The sequence below is a fragment of the Mycteria americana genome, chromosome 3, assembly GCF_035582795.1.
Source record: "Mycteria americana isolate JAX WOST 10 ecotype Jacksonville Zoo and Gardens chromosome 3, USCA_MyAme_1.0, whole genome shotgun sequence".
Taxonomy (NCBI): Eukaryota; Metazoa; Chordata; class Aves; order Ciconiiformes; family Ciconiidae; genus Mycteria; species Mycteria americana.
The window spans coordinates 50,987,485-51,006,227 of record NC_134367.1 but is presented as its reverse complement, the minus strand read 5'-3'; the positions used below and the strand labels follow the sequence as shown (position 1 = coordinate 51,006,227).

Genomic DNA, 18,743 nt, shown 5'->3' with positions numbered 1-18,743 from the left:
AATGATGATAAGGGAAGGAGGAAGCTGGAGAAATAGAACCCAGTGTCTCACTCAGCAGTTTGTCCTCCCGTGTGTATTCAGAGCATTCAGAATGAGAAACCCTCAGCACGTCCCTCCTTTCCATATCTGTTTTCTTTCGCTCTTTCTGTAACTCTTGATCAGAGCCATCCCTCCTTCCAGCCCAAGACTAGGGAATAAGAAGAAACGAAAATAAATTCATTGCAGGTCACATGGATGAGGCTGGGCTTAGCGCAGATTGAGCAGGCTGAATGGAGCAAGACTGTTCATGTGCTCTGTTCTCAGTGCTCAGCCAGGCATCTTTTTTTTCCCCAGACTGTGAAGATAATGATGTTGCTGTTGCTTTTTCTTAGATTCATAGAACAACCTTCAGATGTAAAACTTTGGGGTTCAGAGCTTCATGTGTACCAGGCAAAACTGTCAAGCCTGGTCAATATCTGAATATATTGAGGAAAATAGAAGGTGCTGAAGGAAAACAGTGCTGGTATGTTGAGGGGGGGGCATCACTTCTCATCTGAGTCTTAACTTGGCTGCACTATTGCAAGACTATTCTTTAAGCTGAATTTAAATAACCAAAACACAGTCAGTGATTTTTTCAGATTCTTGGCACCTTTAGAATGAAGTAGGGCTTTAGTGCCAATGGTCTGAACAAAAGCTTAAAAGTTAAAATGCAATATTCCAGCGTATCTAGCAGTTCAACTGGAGAAAAGTGTGCTGAAGCAATCTGTATTTTGACTAAATTCAGTTTTAATTATTGAATGCCACTCTGAAGAAGGTTGTGTTTTAATGATGGATGAAATTGTTCCTACAAGTGGAAATACATTTGATGCACAAAATAATGCCATATAAATAGAGACTAAAAGAGCAGATTCCTTTATTTAGAAGAAATTAATGAGGGAGCTTAATTAAAGTTTATAAAGTAACAAATAAAAGCAGTTCATTTTGCGTTTCTGTTTATTTGCCTCAAAAATTAGCTGCTCCTGTCCAAATGAAATTAAAAAATAATACATCTAAACTGGATACATTGATTTTTTTTTTCTATGTACTTAGTTTGTGATGTTCATTACATAAAATCATTGAAGCTCAAAAATTGAGAGTGTGAAAGTGTAACTAATACAACTAACAGTACAGCTAAAGGCTTAAATTCAGGTTTTTTGCATACAGCAGGGCTACTGAAGCTTGGTTTCCTATGGAGGTATATCCTGTATTTCTGTAATAACTGTCCCACTACAAGAAGCCCAATTTGTACTCTTCCTCACCCCCCTTTACAGCCCCAGCTGAGATAGAGGTAACATGCAGTCTGGTGTTTAATCCAGACTGGTTTGCCTCAGTGCATGCTTATTTGAGTTGATCAGTTGATTCTGCAAATGGAATATAAAACAGGTAAGTTTTTAAGGACTATAAATTGTTCATTACATAGGATGATCTCTAACTGAAAAGCTGAGGAAGGAGCTTGCCATATGAGCAGGTATTTTTCATTTTAAGGTTCCTTGAACTTTACTTGGAAACATTCAATAGTGGATTAGTCTGATTTTTGTATAGTGATTCCTCTGCGTATAGTTTGACACGAGCTTTGCAATTGTTTTGGCTTCAAGGCACTTCGTGTGTCTAAAGGCTTACACAAGACAAGCGTGTAAATGGATTGTGTCCTTGCGTTAGAATTCTCCCCCTTTCCAGATTTTGGTGTTACGAGTAAGTCATAGTACATATATGCAATCATATAAGCTTAAGCTAAGCTCCTCTGATCTTTGACCAGTTTGAAGACTTTTTAGGAGCTATTTTCTTTCCTGTTTACCTCTCAATATATACTTACATGAGTATTACAAGGTATGCTAAACCTTTTCAATGAGCTTTAGCAAATCGGCAGAGTTTGCTTCAAGATGTGTGGGTTCTACCATCTCACAAAGTTGTGCCTCAAGGAAGGGGGAAGAAACACCTTTTCACGCCGCTAGTGTACCTCATCTCACCTATCCCCACCTTTGCTGTAGAGCTGTGGTTATATGGCTGATTCCCATTCGTTAGAAGATGTGTTGAATTAGCTATGCAATGCATTTATGCCTCAGGGCAAGTTCCTTTCCAGCGCACAGTGCAGGAAGATTCTAACTGAAGTGAAGAATAAAATTTTTATGAACTGGGACTTGAACACTCAAGTGCTGTAATATGCTTTCAGCTAATTTCATCTTTAAATACAGATAATGAATCTACTTCAGTTTGTATTCAGATAAGAAATGTCATTCATTCTGTATGAATGCAAGTATCCATGTAAAATGGGTGACTTTTACAGTTTGGTCATAGCTTAGATTTTTTTTCACGTGATTTAAACTAGATAGATACTGTTATACTGATGTATTTGTAAATGAATTGGGGGATTGGGCTGTGTATTGGAGGAAAACATAATTTATAAAACCCTGTATAATTAGTTACCCTTGAGTGTCTGGGTTCAAGAAAAGTCCTTTTTTTAAAAGCTGATACAGTGATGTAACCCACCTATGAAAGCCAGGTGGGACACATTAAAGATCATTAAATGCTGTCATGCTTTTGGAATAATCAAATCCCGAGGATCTACCTGGCCTTAGTTCCCAGGCTCTGGCAGGAGGCATCTGGCTGGAGTTGTCTGGGGACACCTGTAATTTAGGGTGGAAAAACGTAACAGTGTTTCATGACAGTCTCATGATGCTGTTCAGGTAAAAATAATAATTAAAAAAAAGTGCTTAAAAATGTGATTACTATTTAGGGCTTCAGCTAAATTGAGGTACTGGGAAGAAACAACGTTTTGTTTGACATATTTTTTCGTATTATTTCATAGCAATTTTACCTATTGTTTACCCAAGGCTTTTAGGTGCTAAATCTTGCCAGCAGCTTGCCATGGAATGTCTGTTATTCCATGAAAATATTTTCTTTCTCATACGATGTATCTCTGAACCATTGTCAAATTTCCTGGCCTTACTGAGAGCGAGTTCGCATGGATATAGCTCAGTACGATAAAGTTTAACACATCCCATTTTACTGACAAAATTTGCTTTTGTCCACTTGAACAAATGTAATCATATGGTGTATAAATAGAAACCTGCATTACAAAAGACAAGAGTCCAACATGTGTCATCCTGGTGCAGTTTGCAAAAACAGGGGATGGAATGGGTGTTCATAAAATCCAGTTTTTGACTGCAGAAAACGAGAGCGCGAGTGAGCGGCTGGTCTGCCAGTGCTGCACAAAAGCTCTCAGGCAGTGGCTTAAATATCTGGGCATTTCATACCTTAAAAAAATTCCCTTTTTTTTTTTTTTAATTAAGTGTGCCCTTTGGAGAGCCAGCATCTTTCAGGTGATGAAGTAATGGGTGATGTAGTTTAAATTACCTGCAATTTTGCTGTAGTGGGGAGCCAAAACGGAGCAGCTGCGAGTATTTAAGAGCTTTGCCTGACGGCTTGGGTTCTTGCCTTTACCTCGGGAAGGGGCGGCGGGAGCTCTCGGAGATAATTGTGCACGCCGGCACTGCCGAAACCCACCCCGTTGTGCTTGTGTTTTCTGACAGCTGCAGGAAGCGATCAAGGCCGGCAAAGGTGTGACTTCTGCCATCGACCTCTGCCGCTGCCACGGAAACAGAGCGCTGGCGGCCCTGGAGCGCTTCCCGCCCTCCGAGGCCAGGGCCGCCTTGGCCAACATCGTCTACGCCGTGACCAGGTTTCCCTGACCCGCCGCCCCGGGAGGAGCTGCTCTGCCTCTGCGGGCAGGAGCAACCCGGCGGGGAGGCCGACGATGCCCCGCGCCGCCGGGCACCTCATCCCCTGTCCCGTCCCCACGGAGGAACGCGCGCCGGCTGCCACCGCCACCAGCAAAATTCGGGAGGGGGAAGAAAAAAAGGTCACAGCCGGCTTTCGCTTGTCGTGCCAGAAGCGCACTTGAGGCTGCACCGGTAGAAATAATTAATGAGTCCTGTTTCCGTGACCTCAGCAAATGGACAGGAAATAAGTCGGTATTGATTGGGCACCGGCGGGGACGGCGCCAGGGTGGAGGCCGGTGGTTTTCCTGCCCGAGGGAGGGATGGAGGGGTGTGGAGATCCAGGTGTCACAAGAAACCCGCTCAAACCTGCCCGGAGAGCGCGAGCTGCCGAAGCCAGGAATTAACGTACCCGCTTGTCGAGGGAAGGGCAGTGTGGGGGATTAATGGGGGAAAATCCTCTCTCTGTCTGCATGCAGTCATGTCTCCTCACACTGTTTTTATGTATTCAAATGTAAAATTACCCTGTGCCTAATGCTTTCCGTATTTAAGAAACTTGCTGAGAAAATGTGTCAAGCATGGTAAGTAGGAGCTTTAAAATATTTAATCAAATATTAATTTGGCTCTGTTCAGGGAAGTGACTGCCTGGGTTTTATACTGTGCGTATAAAATATGTTGCTCTGGGTCAAAGAATGAGGTTTGTCCAGCTCTCATAGGGGAGGGAATATCCCTCCTTCAGATCAAGCGGTTTGTTTCAACGCAGTCTTACACAAAAGAATTTCCTGGGTTTGTGACAGTTGTGTTCATTTAAGCCAAATAAATGTTCATTTGTAAGGCTAGGCATCGGCCTTTGGCAGAAAGGAAGAAGGAATGCTCTTCTGTGAGTACAGTCTTTCACCGCGCTGAATAAAATGCAGAAAATACTGGAGAAGTTTTGAACCTCAGTGTGTTGAATTTTAAAGCCCAATTACAGACAGCATATAAGGTGTATCAGAAGCCTGCAATTTGAGACCGTCTCTGTTTTGTTCATAGGAGATGATTTTTGTGGTTTGCATGCATGCAATCTGAGAACGCCGTTGACAAGAAGGCTGAGTTTACATAAATGATCTAGATTGAGACTCAGCTACCGTTCTTCCTTCTGTGGTGTAATTACAGCCCAATCTGGAGACAGCTAGCACAGCAAACAGATTTCATTACATCGTTCACTCAAACACTAAGTGGAGTTATTTCTGTTAAATTCTCTCCTCCCTCCTTCTCCCTCTGCACTCCTTCCCCCGTCACACAGCTTGTTTGTCATAGACCAGTGTGTTGCATTCCACCAAATGGAAAATATAAATAAAAACTCTTAGCCTCTAAAAATATACTGAAAATACATCCTGCATAATGTACATAATATTCTGTGTAATATATGCCTGTATTATACCATAATATTATATATATAATAAGTACCCTGGAGATGCAATCTTTGTATGGGAGCAGCATCCAGAACTCAGGACTCACTTTGTTCTGGAGAATGGCTTCAACACCAGACCGCTTCTTGCTTGCACTTTTTCTCATGCCTGCCCTGGCATTTTCTCTTTTCCCAAGACTCTGGCACTTCTGCCTGAGTTAGTGCTGTTGCTGCAGTAGGAAGGCTGGAGACAGAAGAGGAGCACCGAGAAGCATGGCCCAGGCAGTGGCAGTCACAGGCATCTGCCTTAGCTAACCACCGTACATTTTCACCTGTGAAGATCCCTGAAGTTCTGCTAATGTAAAACATGTGCTTGAAAGAAATACATAAATTCAACCAGAGTCATATTTCAGCTTTTTTTGGCTCTGGTTAGGAGCCATACATCGTCTTCCCTTTGTCTTACATCCGTGCTAAGGGGTTCATAATGATTTAGGGCTGCAAGAAGCTTGGGTCTGCTGGAGATTTTCTGAGCCATCTCACCTCAGTCACCTCAGTTGTGTGAAAGAAGTATCAAACATATTGCAAAACTGTGTAAGCCTGGTTTACTTTTTCATGAAAGTACATTTTTTTATTTGTACTTTTTACTAATAAAGGCAAATCAGCAAAAATTAATGACCTTTTTTGTATTTTATCACCAGAAAGTTCTGATTGCTCTTACTCTTTAACCTTAATTTAAAAAAAAAAAAATAATAATTGTCCCTTACCAATATTATCAAGTAATCTTATATTTAATATATTTGCCTGTAATTATTGAGAAATATTTGTTGTTTTGTTTCCTCTAGGTAAACTACAAGCAAAGTATTATACCCCTCTGTCAAACTCTTAGTGAATTAATCCCTGCTGTGTATTAATGTACTCCCCACACCTTATACAATTTCTGAGCAATGGTGGAACCTTAAGGCTGTTCTGGTTTTATTTTTATCTCCTTGATTGCTTTTCCCCACCCACCTCTATAAGGAGGTGTGGGAGAGGGAGGCCTGTGGTCTGGGGGGTGACAGAGGAAGGCATTTACTTCAGTCACCCAGCCACTCAACCAGACATACCAGTCAGCTGCTCCTCTGAACTTATCCCAGGTCTTGTATTGCTGGACCGTTGCACAGGGGCACAAAATACAGGACAAGGTCCCAGTTGCTTTTTACTAAAGTCATCTCCTACAAAGAGCACACCTGCAGTGGCTAGAATGGCTGTTTCATAGGTCTGCAAGGGAAAGTCATTTAACTGCCAGCTGAGTATTTCCAGCTCCACAATTGTGGTAACACTGTATAGGAAGGTTGTTTAGAAAATGAAGTGCTTAGAAGAATAGAAATGTCGGCTGGAAGGGACTGCTGAAAGTCATCTAGTCAAATCTCCCATTTGAAGTGGACTGTTGCGAACATGAAGTCTGGTCTTGGAAGCCACCAGGGATGGAGCTTCCACAGGTTCCCCATGCAACCTGTCCCAGTGCTGCTCCACCCTCCTTGTGAAGGAGTTTTCCTGATGTCTAGCATGAACCTCCCTTCCCATAGCTGGTGGCTGTTGCCCATTATTTATCACCTGCCACTGCCAAGAATTGTTTGCCTCCACTGTCTTACTAATTCCCTATCCTGCAGCTGTGTGCTGCAGTTCGATTGCCTGTTAGCCTCCTCTTACTGGCTCGGTCAGCTCTGTCAGCCTCTCCTGGTGGCCATGTGTGCTAGGCCCTGACTAATGGAGTTGCCCTCCAGTGACCTGCATGACTTTCATATCATCCCTGTTGGGCTGCAAGCCCAAAACAAGCCAGTTCGGGAGCAGCCTCACTGGGTACGGTAAGGAGGAGAACAAAAATTTACCCCGATGTACTGGGTCTTCCTGTGATGGAGTTAATTTTCTTCATAGCATCCCATATGGTGCTGTGTTTTGGATTTGTGACCAAAACAGTTGCTAACACACCGATGTTTTAGCTATTGCTCAACAGTGCTTGAGTAGCACTAAGGCTTTCTCTGCTTCTTACTCTGATGCCCAGCGAGCAGGCTGGGGATGGGCAAGGCGCTGAGAGGGTCACGACTGGGACAGCTGACCTGAACTGACCACAGAGATATTCCACGCCATATAACATCATGCTCAGCAATAAAAACTGGGGTGTCCTCCAGCGTTTGTTGCTCAGGGACTGTCTGGGCAGCAGTCGGCTGGTGGTGGTTGCTTTTGCATCACTTGTTTGTTTTGTTTTGTTTTCATTTTTTTCCCTTTTACCTATTAAACTGTCTTTAACTCAATCCACGAATTTTCTCGCTGTTGCCCTTCTGATTCTCTCGCCCATCCTGCTGTGGGGGGCAGTGAGTGGGCGGCTGTGAAGTGCTTAGCTGCCATCCAGGGTGTGTCCACCACAGTCCTTTTTGGCACCCAGCGTGGGATACGTAGTGTTCAAGGTAACGAGACATTTGACCAGAGTGTGCTAGAGGGAACTTACTATACCTGTTTAGCTGTTGCTGGTCGCAATGTTGACTTGTTCGTGATGCAGGTTTATTTGTTCCCTTACCCTCTCCGTGTCATGCTCCCTCTCTTGCTGCACATCAAATTTGAGAGCTTGTTAAAGGCTGCGTGTGGCTTTTGCAGTTTGCTGTGCCATGTAGCACTCAGTTCTGTTTTGCCCAGGAGAACTATGATGAAAGCACTGGCCCTGAGCCTAATCTGGTATTTGGGCCCTGCGTTGCTGCCATCCCAGTGTTTCGGGAACCATCTCGTGGAGATGACTAACAATTACATCTTTTTCCTCTTTTTCTCTGGGAGCAAATTTGTGGAGGAAACAAAGAATGGCACCTTCCCCTTCATCTCCTGCAGGGTAGATGCTTTCCACCTTGTTACAATGACTCTTCAGTATTTTGAACATCCCTGGGTAATGAGAATGCTCACATTGGTGTGTCTCAAGAATCTGTTTCCAGCTTTTCCGAAGGTTAACTGGCCATTTAGGAATACCACACAGGGATGTGCCCTGAGGCAGTGTGGTCATGGGTAGCAAGAGGTGGTCATGGGCAGTGTGGTCATGGGTAGCGTGGAAGAATACGGGCACGTATCTAGAACAGTTTTCACCTCTGATGGTGTGGGACTTGACCCCCGAACAAGTGTGGGAGCCTGATAGAACAGTTGAGAAAAGGATGCCCTGGCTATGCTAATGGACACAACTTCTCACACCGTGCTGGGCCTGGCCTGTGCCTACTGAGCACTGTTCGGCACCCTCAAGGGAGAGAGGGGGGTCTCTGAATCTGAAGACACAAATGGGCACCGTGGCTAAGCCAGAGACCCAACTCTCGACTACATCAGTCACCCCTACAGTCAAGAAGAAACAGTGGAAACCGAAGTCAGCTCATTCAGTCAGGAAGGAAGAAGCTTCTCCTGAGGGAGCAGGAGGAGGAATCGGAGAGGCAGCCGGTTGTGCAGCAGAGCAGTCACAAGAACAGGAGGGAAAGACACAGAAATCACAAACGAGACAGAAATCACAAACAAGTCAGAAACCACCCGCCCCCCATCCTTGAGTAAGCTGCCATATATGCACAAAGATTATAGCTGTCAACCTGGTGAGCTAATTATCAGCTGGTTGCTCCGATGCTGGGATGCTGGGGCCAACAGTCAGGAACTAGAGGGCAAGGAAGCCCAGCAGCTAGGATCCCTCGCGAGGGACTGGGACATCAACAAAGGGATTGGGAAAGGGGCAACAGTCAGCAGCCTCTGGAGGCAGTTCCTGTCAAGCATGCAGGAAAGGTATCCCCTCAGGGAAGATCTTGTAAACTATCAAAGCAAGTGGACAACCACTGACAGTGGTATCCAGCATCTGAGGGAATTAGCAGTGGTAGAGATGATCTACAGCAACCTGGATGACAATCAGGCATCTAAAGACCCAGATGAAGTCCAGCACATGCGGTCCCTGCGGCAGAAGTTTGCATGGAGCGCACTGTCATCGTATGCCAGCACCCTGGTGCTAATGAGTTGGCCAGACATCGAGGCCCCAACTGTGGGTAGATTGGCCGGCCAGCTCCGGCAATTCAAAGAGAATCCCTCTTCCATGCCGACCCTACAGGCCTGCGTCTCGGCTGGGGAGAGACTTGTCCCAACAGTTCCAGCTATTCAAACACAGTATGTCTTCCTCCTCACCCACACCAGCCATCATCTCAGCTATCAAGTGAGCAGTTCTCTGCTCGGGGGAAAAGCACCATGGGCACATCTGCATGCCACCCTGTGATTCTGCCTGCACAACCATGGGGAGGACATAAAGAAGTGGGATGGTGAACCCACCTCGAACCTAGAAGCTGGGGTATGTGAATTGCAAGGAAAAACAGTGGCCAAAAAGGGTCCATACAGGAAAACTACTGCTCCAGTTGCTGTTGAGCAATTCCCCAGACAGAGTAGAAGGGCTGATCCTACTTCTGACCCAAATAAGGGACTTCGGGTTTGCAGTTAAAAGAATCAGGTAATGAATACTCTGACCAGGACTAGAGGGACCCTGCCTCTGGCCAGGTGGAGGAGAGGGACAACCAGGTTTATTGGACTGCGTGGATCTGATGGCCTGGCATACCTGATCAGCTGGCTATGCTTCTCCTCACATAACCCAGCGCGTCTTGCCATATTTGCAATAAAGAGTGCACGCGTGGCCCATATTCGACTGACTTAGCATCCAACTTGATAGAAGTTGCTAAAAGATTGAAAAGCTCTTTTTAGTTTAATGGAAACATGAAGGAAGCATCCTCTGGAGTGGCTGGGGAATGCTTCTTGCCCCAAGCGGTGTTAAAGATGCCAGACCAGCCTCCTCAGGGGTAAACCTGCTGGTGAGATCTCTCCGTTGCTTTTTCTTCTGAGCAGATAGTGTTTGAATTTTCCTAGATGCAAAAGGCTAACTCAAGCAACCATGTCATGCTGCAGGTTTATCAAGGAAGCGGCTTCTGGGTCAGAATCACTAGCTGTCACTACTCTCATCAGCTACTTCAATCTCACAGAAAAGTGAGGCATCAAACTTTTTGTTTATTCTTTGCAGTCTTCAAAGTACTTTTACCTGCACAGTGTCTTATGAAAAATAAAGACCTAAAGCTTTTCAGTCTCTCAAAGCAGTTCAAAGGAAAGAATATTTCCAGTTCTGGAAGTCGTCTTTCTGACAGTCTTTGCATTAAATGATCTTTTTTTTTCCTTTCAGAAACCAATCCCTGAAATGCATTAATTATTTACATAATTAGCATTCACATGTTTCTCTTTTAGGGTAAGCCTGTTTTTCTTAAGCTAAGAGAAAGTAGCCATTAAGCTAAAATTCTGATAGCAAGTTGGCAAGTGCCTTTAAAATCACCGAAAAGATAAAGCCCAACGCTTGCCGTAAGTTGTGAAGGGGAGAAGAGGGTGACAAACAAATTGGCCCTCGATACACCAAAGCTTCATGCCATCACCTTTGTCCACATCTACAGGCGTCTCGTCTGTACTTGCGCTCGACTGCCCGCAGTTCCCGGCGTGGGTGCCCAAGTCACAGCCACCGACATCAGGCGAGGAATGCTCTGGCTCCCCCGTGTGTAGGGGATTCCTTCCCTGCAGGGCTTGAAGTTCACTTTCATTCCTTCCTATTTCCAAAAGGCTTTTGTCAGGGTACACCTCTTGAGGAAAGGCAGCCGTTTTCTCCAAAATAGAAGCAGCGACAAGACAACTTATTACTAAACTGGAACACAGCATGGTACCGACTTTACATGGTGAACTTGCAAGTCTATCTGCAGTAGAAAAGAGGGATCGTATCATACGAGAACGTTGCTCTTGGCAAATAGTGACAGGCAGGTGTCCCACTGATAACTGTAACAGTAGTTCTCAGATTTATCTGTTTTTAAGAGATGTATTTATAAAATTCAATTTGAGGCATATTTTGATATGATTGTATAGGAGAATTGCAACTTTGCAGCAATGTTATAAAAAAATCTTGCTTTAAAATTTTCTTCTTTGCCCTATTCCACTTTGTCTTCCTCCCCTCAAATAGCAAAGACTAAAAATACCAAAATACTCTGCATTATTATTAGAACAATGGTCAACGTTTTTAGTTTTAAAATTGTACACAAAAGTGAGTATTGTACTTGCACTGAAAACAGTATCTTAAAACTAGACTTCTTTTATGCCTTCGACACTTACAGCAAATCACTTGCATGAACTGCAAGATTCAAATTTTTGCAGTTATTAAATGTCAAATAAAAATGAAATGTTATGTAGAAGTAATTAGAAAAATCTAAAACAAGTACTGATAGATTAGATTACTTTTTTTTCCCTCCAGAAAAACATAAACACTCATTTTAAAAAGCTTTACACTCTGCAGATGAGCGTGATGCTTTCTATATGTGACCGGCTTCTCCGAAACAGAGCGTGATTAGGAAATGAAGCATTTTTCCCTCTTGGCTAGCTTTGATGAAAGCTCTCCAACTTGCACATTGTGTCTGAACATTTCTTCATTCATAGCATGTGCCCATCGAAAACTGTTTTCTGTTTGCAGCATTTCAGCTGTACTATTTATAACCTAGTTGAACAATGCTAACTAGAGGCAGTAGAAGGTGTGTATTTCATATGCAAATCACTAGCAATAATTTTCTACAATTACACTTAGTTGCTTGCATCATTATTTTCAGCACCACCATAAAAAAAAATGGGTTTAGCAGGAGAACATTACAGAAAAAATGTCTGTATTAGTAAGACTTATTTTTAATCAAACAGTTTTGTTGCTTTTGTCAACCTATGGAAGTTAATATGTTAACATTTTGTATCAATGCACAAAAACTATGAATATCCCTACCTCTGCTCAGATGCTGTATGCCCACAAGCTATAGATGGCTTTTAGATGTACATATGCTAAGACAAGACAGCTTTGCAGGAAAATAAACAGGGTTTAAACATCTAGTATTTCTGAAAGACAACTGCTGCTGCTAAAAATGGTCACATCACTAATGACTGGAAGTATTTCTTGTATAAACTTTTATGAAAATAAGTGCTTTCAATCACATTCTGTTGTAGTAATAACCACTAAGCACAGGTGGGTTTTTTCTGTCCTTCTTGTAAACCCAGGTCTCCACACCTATATTTTTTATTAAAAAATCAGTCCTGATTAAATTTTCCAATTTCAAAGGCAAATTTTTTTCTGTTGGATAAAATGCATTCACTTTTTAAATACGAGATTGTTCCCAAAGTCATTACTGTAGGGTATGACTGGGTTATGCTAGATGGGTTGAAGCATCTAGTAGCCATGAACCAGAGATCCATGTTAATGCAAATTCAGAAGGGAAGGTTCCCATCCCCCCAAAGAGTGAGGTTCGGGAGTAGCTCCCAATAGTAGTGAAGGTAAGGACTGAAAAGGGGGAATCACTAGCTGCTTCTAAGGCAGTGACTTGTTTGTGAAAGGGACTGTATAGCATGATGGCCATGACAGAAGCAGCTGCGACTCAAAAAACCTAGACAGGCTGTTTCAGTTTCAGGTTCTGAAACAAAGAGTATTCCTTCCCATAAGGATTTCTACAATCTGAATACTGCTATTTCCATTTAAAAAAAGAGAAGTATTTACACAGAAAAAAAATATAGGACATCAGCCAGCTAAGTTCTCAAAGAACCCTAGTTTTCTACATTGCTAACCAAAATCTTTTTTTTTCTTTTAAACTATCATTGCAAATATTTGAACTTACATATCTCAATGAGCTATGAGACTATGCAACATGACCAGTGGGCAGGATATGGAACTGAGTGTGAAGCGCACGAAGAAGAGTGTGCTGTTTGCACTTGATTGGGAGATGCGGATGTCTTTGAGAGAAAGGACTTTTCAGGCTATATTTACCTCTTTTGGACGTAACACAGAGTTTTGACAAGCAGACCTTTATGGGATAAATGTTTGATCATTCAGAGTTAGCTATGGTGTAGATAATACAATGACTTTGCATTAAGTGAGTATTACTTCTTTTTAAATGCAAAGCTGTGAGATAGCATACAATGGTGCAGTTCTTGGCTGAACTAACACAGAGTAAAGAGAACTGCGATTCCATTGCCAAGAGATTAAAAGAGGCTTATGCTTCCAAGAGTGAAAGTGCTCAGATTTGTCAGTTTTTAAACAGTTATGGATGCAACTGATGTATAAGTAAACTGCTGCAGCACAGAAGGAGATTTTAGGTTGCTCACTGGGTTACTCTATTCTTGAAGTTCTTTTACATTTCTGTTCTACTCCATCTTCCACTGCAGCTTTGATCTGATTTTTATTTTAAGCTTTTATATCAAATTCTCCTTCCTCTGGTGCTCAACCGTTACATATCTGCTGTCTTGCCAGTACACTCTGGTGCTACTTCAGGCTAGAGAAGGGTTTTTCTATAACGAATGTTCATTTAATCAAATTTTTTTTTCTGTGAACTAAACTCTAAGTGTAAGATTTCCAACCCACATGCACTTGGAGATGAACCGGCTTGTTGTTCAAATCCAGAGATGCCATGTGGATTTTCTATTTTGATATCCTTGATTCAGCAAGCAATACAGTTACAATTATTTCTTGCCCGTCTTTGTGAAGTCTCGCTAAATAGCAATTTTGAGAAGTTTCCAAGAGCAGCTATCATTGTACCTAAGAACAAGATGCAGTGTTGTTATAAAATTAAACAGAGTATCATGTAACAATTTTGTTTCTGAGAAAAAAACCCTGCGATTATATTAACTGGCACCCTAAACTGGTGTTTCCCAACCGGTGTAATATGTTGCTGGCAGAACCCTCCAACGCTGCTTGAAGCCGTAGGAAGTTTAAAAATATAAATGAAGTTCAGGTGTCTGCCACTGTTCTTTTCTGCCTGGTTTATAGCAATGTATGGATATTGCCCGCAGCATGTTACTTGTTCAGTATTGTTGCCTGTGGGCCGACAGAGGTTCTAAATATTACTGTGCAATGTGTCCATACATGTCCTTTCAGTCTGACTGGCAGTGAAAAGCATTAAGGTATGCAAAGTTGCTTATCATGTTGCCTTATTTGCCATTAAATATTACAGTTTTTGTAAACTTTGAATTGCAGACCACGTTTTACCGCAGATCAGATGAGTTATTTGGACTGATTTTTTAAATGGTGCCTTTCAGAGTCTCTGAAAGTCCTAAAAATCACTTTGGTTTTTAGTTTTAATCCAAGGCAGAAGATTTCAAAACCTGTGTGCTTTCTTTTTTTGGCAAACCTATTCAGTCTCTTTGAAGTTTATTTATATCAAATACACACCTAAATAATTTAAGGTGAATTCCAAGCTGCCTAATTTAAGTACCTGCCCAATTTCAGTGAGTCAGTGCCTGACTCCTGACATGGCACACACAGTCAGTGTAAGAAGTTCAGCTGGACACTCGCCGCGGGGGCCGGGGGCCAGCCTAGATGACTTCCCTCTAGAGGGCAATCCAGCCCATTGGAACCCCAGCAAGCGGGTAGGGACCCGCAGTAAATATCAGCCTCCACCCACTCGTCAGTCCCCAGGGCAAAGCACCCTTCCAGCAGCAGCTTTCAGACCGCACTCAGGTAAAGAAGTTGTGCCGTATTCCAGAAGACAGCTGCTGGGCTCTGGGCTGCCTTGCAAGAGAGGGCACCCACCTCTGCCTGCTGCACACACGGTGTGGCCGGCACCACAGGAATCACTAAAAGTCATCCCGAGAGCAGGCAGAAGAAAGCCTCGTTACCAGTGGGGGCTTGTCTTTTTGGGCAAGAGGCTTGTTTTCCTATTAGGGTCTCAACGTAAAAAGCATCTAAATTGCAAGGAACTGGCTCCGCATCCAGGAGTGCGCTCACCGCTAAGGCTGTTTCTCATCTGCTTTCTTTCTGGACTCCGTGACTCTTGCGTCTGGCTGCAAGGTGGCCTAGTTTCAAGACGTGTGGTGGAGAAAAGTGATAGACGATGTACTGGTACCATAGCAATACTTTTTACAGAATCAAACTGCCAAAATTAGTTGGTGCCGAAAGTGCTTTCGACATCTTATGCCGCATCTCTGCCTACTGAGTGCTGTAGGCTATTGCAAGGATCCACAAGAAAGAAGCCTTGCTGAAGGTTTCAGGTTGGATTCTTGCTTATTCCAAATATATGCGGCACAGGAAGCAAAAAGGCCTCTAAATTTAGGATCATTCTTCTGCTCCATGTCGTCGTACCAACTTTCAGCATACTGAGCTGTTCTGACTCCCAGCTCGGTGCCTGCCGCCTCCCTGCCAACTACCGTGGTTCCTCACCGCTGTCCAGGGGAATCTCTAGCTGACCAGGTCCTTTGAACTAATACAGAGAGGGCATTCTCCAGGGGGAGGGTCTGGCACCTTACAGTTTCTAAGGGTAAACGTCTAAGGAGCCTCCATAGTCCACCCTTACAAAACTCCGTACAACTGCAAACAGTGCTTTCAGCTTTCCAGGGGCTCTGAACACATTTTTTGTTGGTGGCGATGGCTGAAGCCTAGCTGCAGTTTGGTCAAGTGAGAAGTGGCCCGTTGTATTCAAGAGCAATGGTGATTTTTTCCTAAAGAGTTCTCTTGCTGGAGTACCACAACTCCCCTCCCCGGTGACCTGGAATTTTCCAGAGATTGCCGCAGTGGCACAGAGTGGCTTTTGAGCCGAAGGCACGAAGGGGAAAAAAAATGAACATTTGAATAAATGACTTGTGTAGCACAAGTTCAAATGGTGAAAAAAAATGGGACTCGTCTGGCTGGGAAGCCAATCTAAGCTTGCTACCTGCATTGCCTGGAGACAACTTGGCTCGCTCCCTTTTCAATGAATGCTGTTATTGCAACAATATGCTGATGCTTCTTTATGCTTAGCTGAGGCCCTTCAGGTCTCCTCCTGGGCTTGGGTCCCTAGTAGCTACAATGCCTCGGGCCAGCACTATAGAGCAGAAATGAGGTGGAGTTCAAACTGGCAAGTATTTTCTCAAGGGCTCTGAAATTGAGTTTGGGATTCCACTGGCTTGCTCGTGCCTTATGGTTGCCTTTCCTTAATCCCACTAAGTAGAGCATTCAAGTAAAATCCAACTGAGATCTAGCACTACTTAGCAGCTGGGCCAGGTGTTAAAGCGTGGTACCCTTTAAGTAAACCTTCACTTAGCCTTACGATAAAGGGAGATGGCAAATCATACTATAAACTTCCGTCTTCATAGTGCTAACAGACTCAGAAAAGTTATTGGGAAGTGCTCTTTAAAGAGTGAATGAATCGCTAACTGCAGAACACTTGTCTTGTTAATAAAATGTATCCTTCATTCGAGTGATTCATCAGAGGAGTTATAATGCTGGTAGTTCCTGCTTTTAAGGGCTCCTTTAAACAGCTGTCTATTAATAACAATAATAAAAAGAGCAGTCAAAGTTAAAATCCACAAACTATTATCTGTTAGGATTATTCATGGCATATGACACTGTAAACATGCCAAAAGCCCTAAATTCCTAATTTAGAAGAGCAACATAAGCGGAAGAACGAAATTTTAGAGAACTGCTCCTAAAGGAAGTGCCGAAACTCTGAAACAGTGAGAATTTTTTATTTTAAGAGCCACTCTTCATATTGTTCAGCTCTAAGGAAATAGGAAGTATCTAGGAAAGCGCTGAGTTATTTATGGGGCAGAAGATTTATCTGATATTTTTTCCAGACAGTTATTTCTCAATTGACTTGCAGGTTTTTATATTTGCTTTTACTAAAAAAAAAGTAGGCTTCTTATAGTGAAATGTAGCTTCAGAGATAACAAACAAAAGATTTATCTGTTAAATCCCCAGCAGAGCTCAGAGCTCACGTGTTCTACCTACGCATTTACTTGCCACTTGCCCGGCGTGTACTTGCCTTGCCACTTCTGTTTGATACATCCTCCATCACTCTTCGTGGCAGGATCCATCCTCACCTATTTATTTTATAATGAAGTAACACCTTTAGACTTAACTCCTTTCCCTCTGGAAAAAGTGAAACAATTACAATATAATTAGAGCACTTGGCTGCGTGCTTTTATGAAAAGGCGAAATGAATCTATTCAATAGGAATGGCAGCACCAGCCGAGTTTATCGTGTAAGTAAAACATTTCACGAAGAGCTGTCAAGTTGGATACGTTGCTAATTTCAGAGTCGTTACATATAGCCAAAAAACATAACTGCCATAACTGGTCATAGGGTACAAAACTGGACTTCCCTCTCCCACGTGTATGTATTTTTTGTAATCTTTGGGAAACGGTTTGTTTTTCTACAAGCTGCTAGTAGAAAGGGCACGAACGATTTGCCAGACTAATGCCATGTCTTACGTGCTCTGTCAAATTCAGGGAAGATATAATCTGCAAGGATGCTTAACTAAAAAAGAATGCAATCGCTCTTTTATAAGTCATTGCTGCCACCCGCCCCCCAAACGCGAAGCGTGGAAACGGTCTCTCGTTACACAATGGTGAAGGAAAAGAGCATAAACTCTTTAAGCTTGGGTGTGAATTAAACCAACTTACTGCACTAACTTTTTTTAAGTATAGGCTCGAGCCTAAAATGGCACCGAACACCAGCCCTTCTTACTTGGCAATAAACACAGAAACCCGCGTTACCATCGCACGAAGGCAGGCAGCGCTTCCACGGGTGCCGCCAGCCTGCCGCAGCGTTCCTGGCAGCGCCGGCAGCCGGAGGGAAGCCTGCCGGGCCGGGCCAGGCCGGTGGCCGCGCAGGGGCTACGCGCGGCTGTCACGACCGATCTGTGTGGGACTCTCGCGTTCCCGCACGCACCGCCCGTGTAGCTGCCGGGGCTGACTCACGGGCGCTACGGCGTGGGGATTATGTACAGCCTCCACAGCCAGCGCCCCGCGCCACGCCAGGTGCGGCCGCGGCCGGGGGCTTGGCAGCCGCCGGGCAGCCCCTCCGCTCGCCCGGCCGGAGCCCGCCGCTGCCTCGGGGTGACCCGGCTCGGCTGACCGGCCGGCCCGGCTCCCCCCCACACCCCGCCGCGGGGCAGTGGGGCGCTCCGAGCGGCGGCGAGACGCGCGTGGGTCGGTGGGCAGCGGCCGTTTCCCTCAGGCCGCGGGGAGTAACGGCCGGCGCGCGCCGTCCCCGGCGGTGCGGGGCCGCGCGGCCACGTGCTCGCCGCCTCTCGTCACCGGCCGTGGCCACGCGGCGGGGGCCGCCGTCCGCGCGCGGGCACGGTCCGCCCCCCCCCCCCGTCCGCCGCGGCTCCCGCCCGGCTGCCGGGGCGGGCAGCGCACGCGTACACCGGCTCCCACCGCCTCCCCGCGTGCACGTGCACGGCCCGCCGCGGCGCCTGGCTACGGGTGCCGGCGCCGCGGCCACGCGAGACCGCGGCCGGCGGAGCCACCCGGCCGCGCGAAGCCGGGGGCGCGCTCCCACGCGGCGGCGGCTGCCTGCGGCGAGCGCGCCCCGTCCCGGTCCCCGTCCCGGTCCCGGTCCCCGTCACGCCCGGTCGCGTCCCCGAGCTGTGGCCCACGTGCGGCCGTGGCCGCCGCGCTGCCCGCGGGCGCCGGGGGACGGGAAGGGCGCGTCGCGGGGCGGGCGGCCGGCGCCCGGCGGTGGGGCTGCCCGCGCGGCGCCGAGTGGGCGGCGGGGCGCGCGCGGCGGGGCCGGGGGCGCGCGGGGTCTCCAGTGGGAACCGCGCGTTCCCTGTGGCAGCGCCGGG

The 18,743-nt window shown here is 45.3% G+C and overlaps 1 protein-coding gene across 2 annotated transcripts in view; it reads left to right on the top strand.

Annotated features, from left to right (window-relative positions):
* PDSS2 (decaprenyl diphosphate synthase subunit 2) overlaps positions 1-5,776 on the top strand; it is a 124,375-nt gene extending 118,599 nt beyond the window's left edge. Inside the window, exon 7 of one of the 2 annotated variants that reach the window (XM_075498486.1) lies at positions 3,549-5,776. In XM_075498486.1, the coding sequence (XP_075354601.1) occupies positions 3,549-3,707 (159 nt within the window). In that variant the 3' untranslated portion in view covers positions 3,708-5,776. The remainder of the gene's footprint in view (positions 1-3,548) is intronic. The other variant, XM_075498485.1, reaches the window with a different exon arrangement.
* Positions 5,777-18,743: the final 12,967 nt, after the last annotated feature.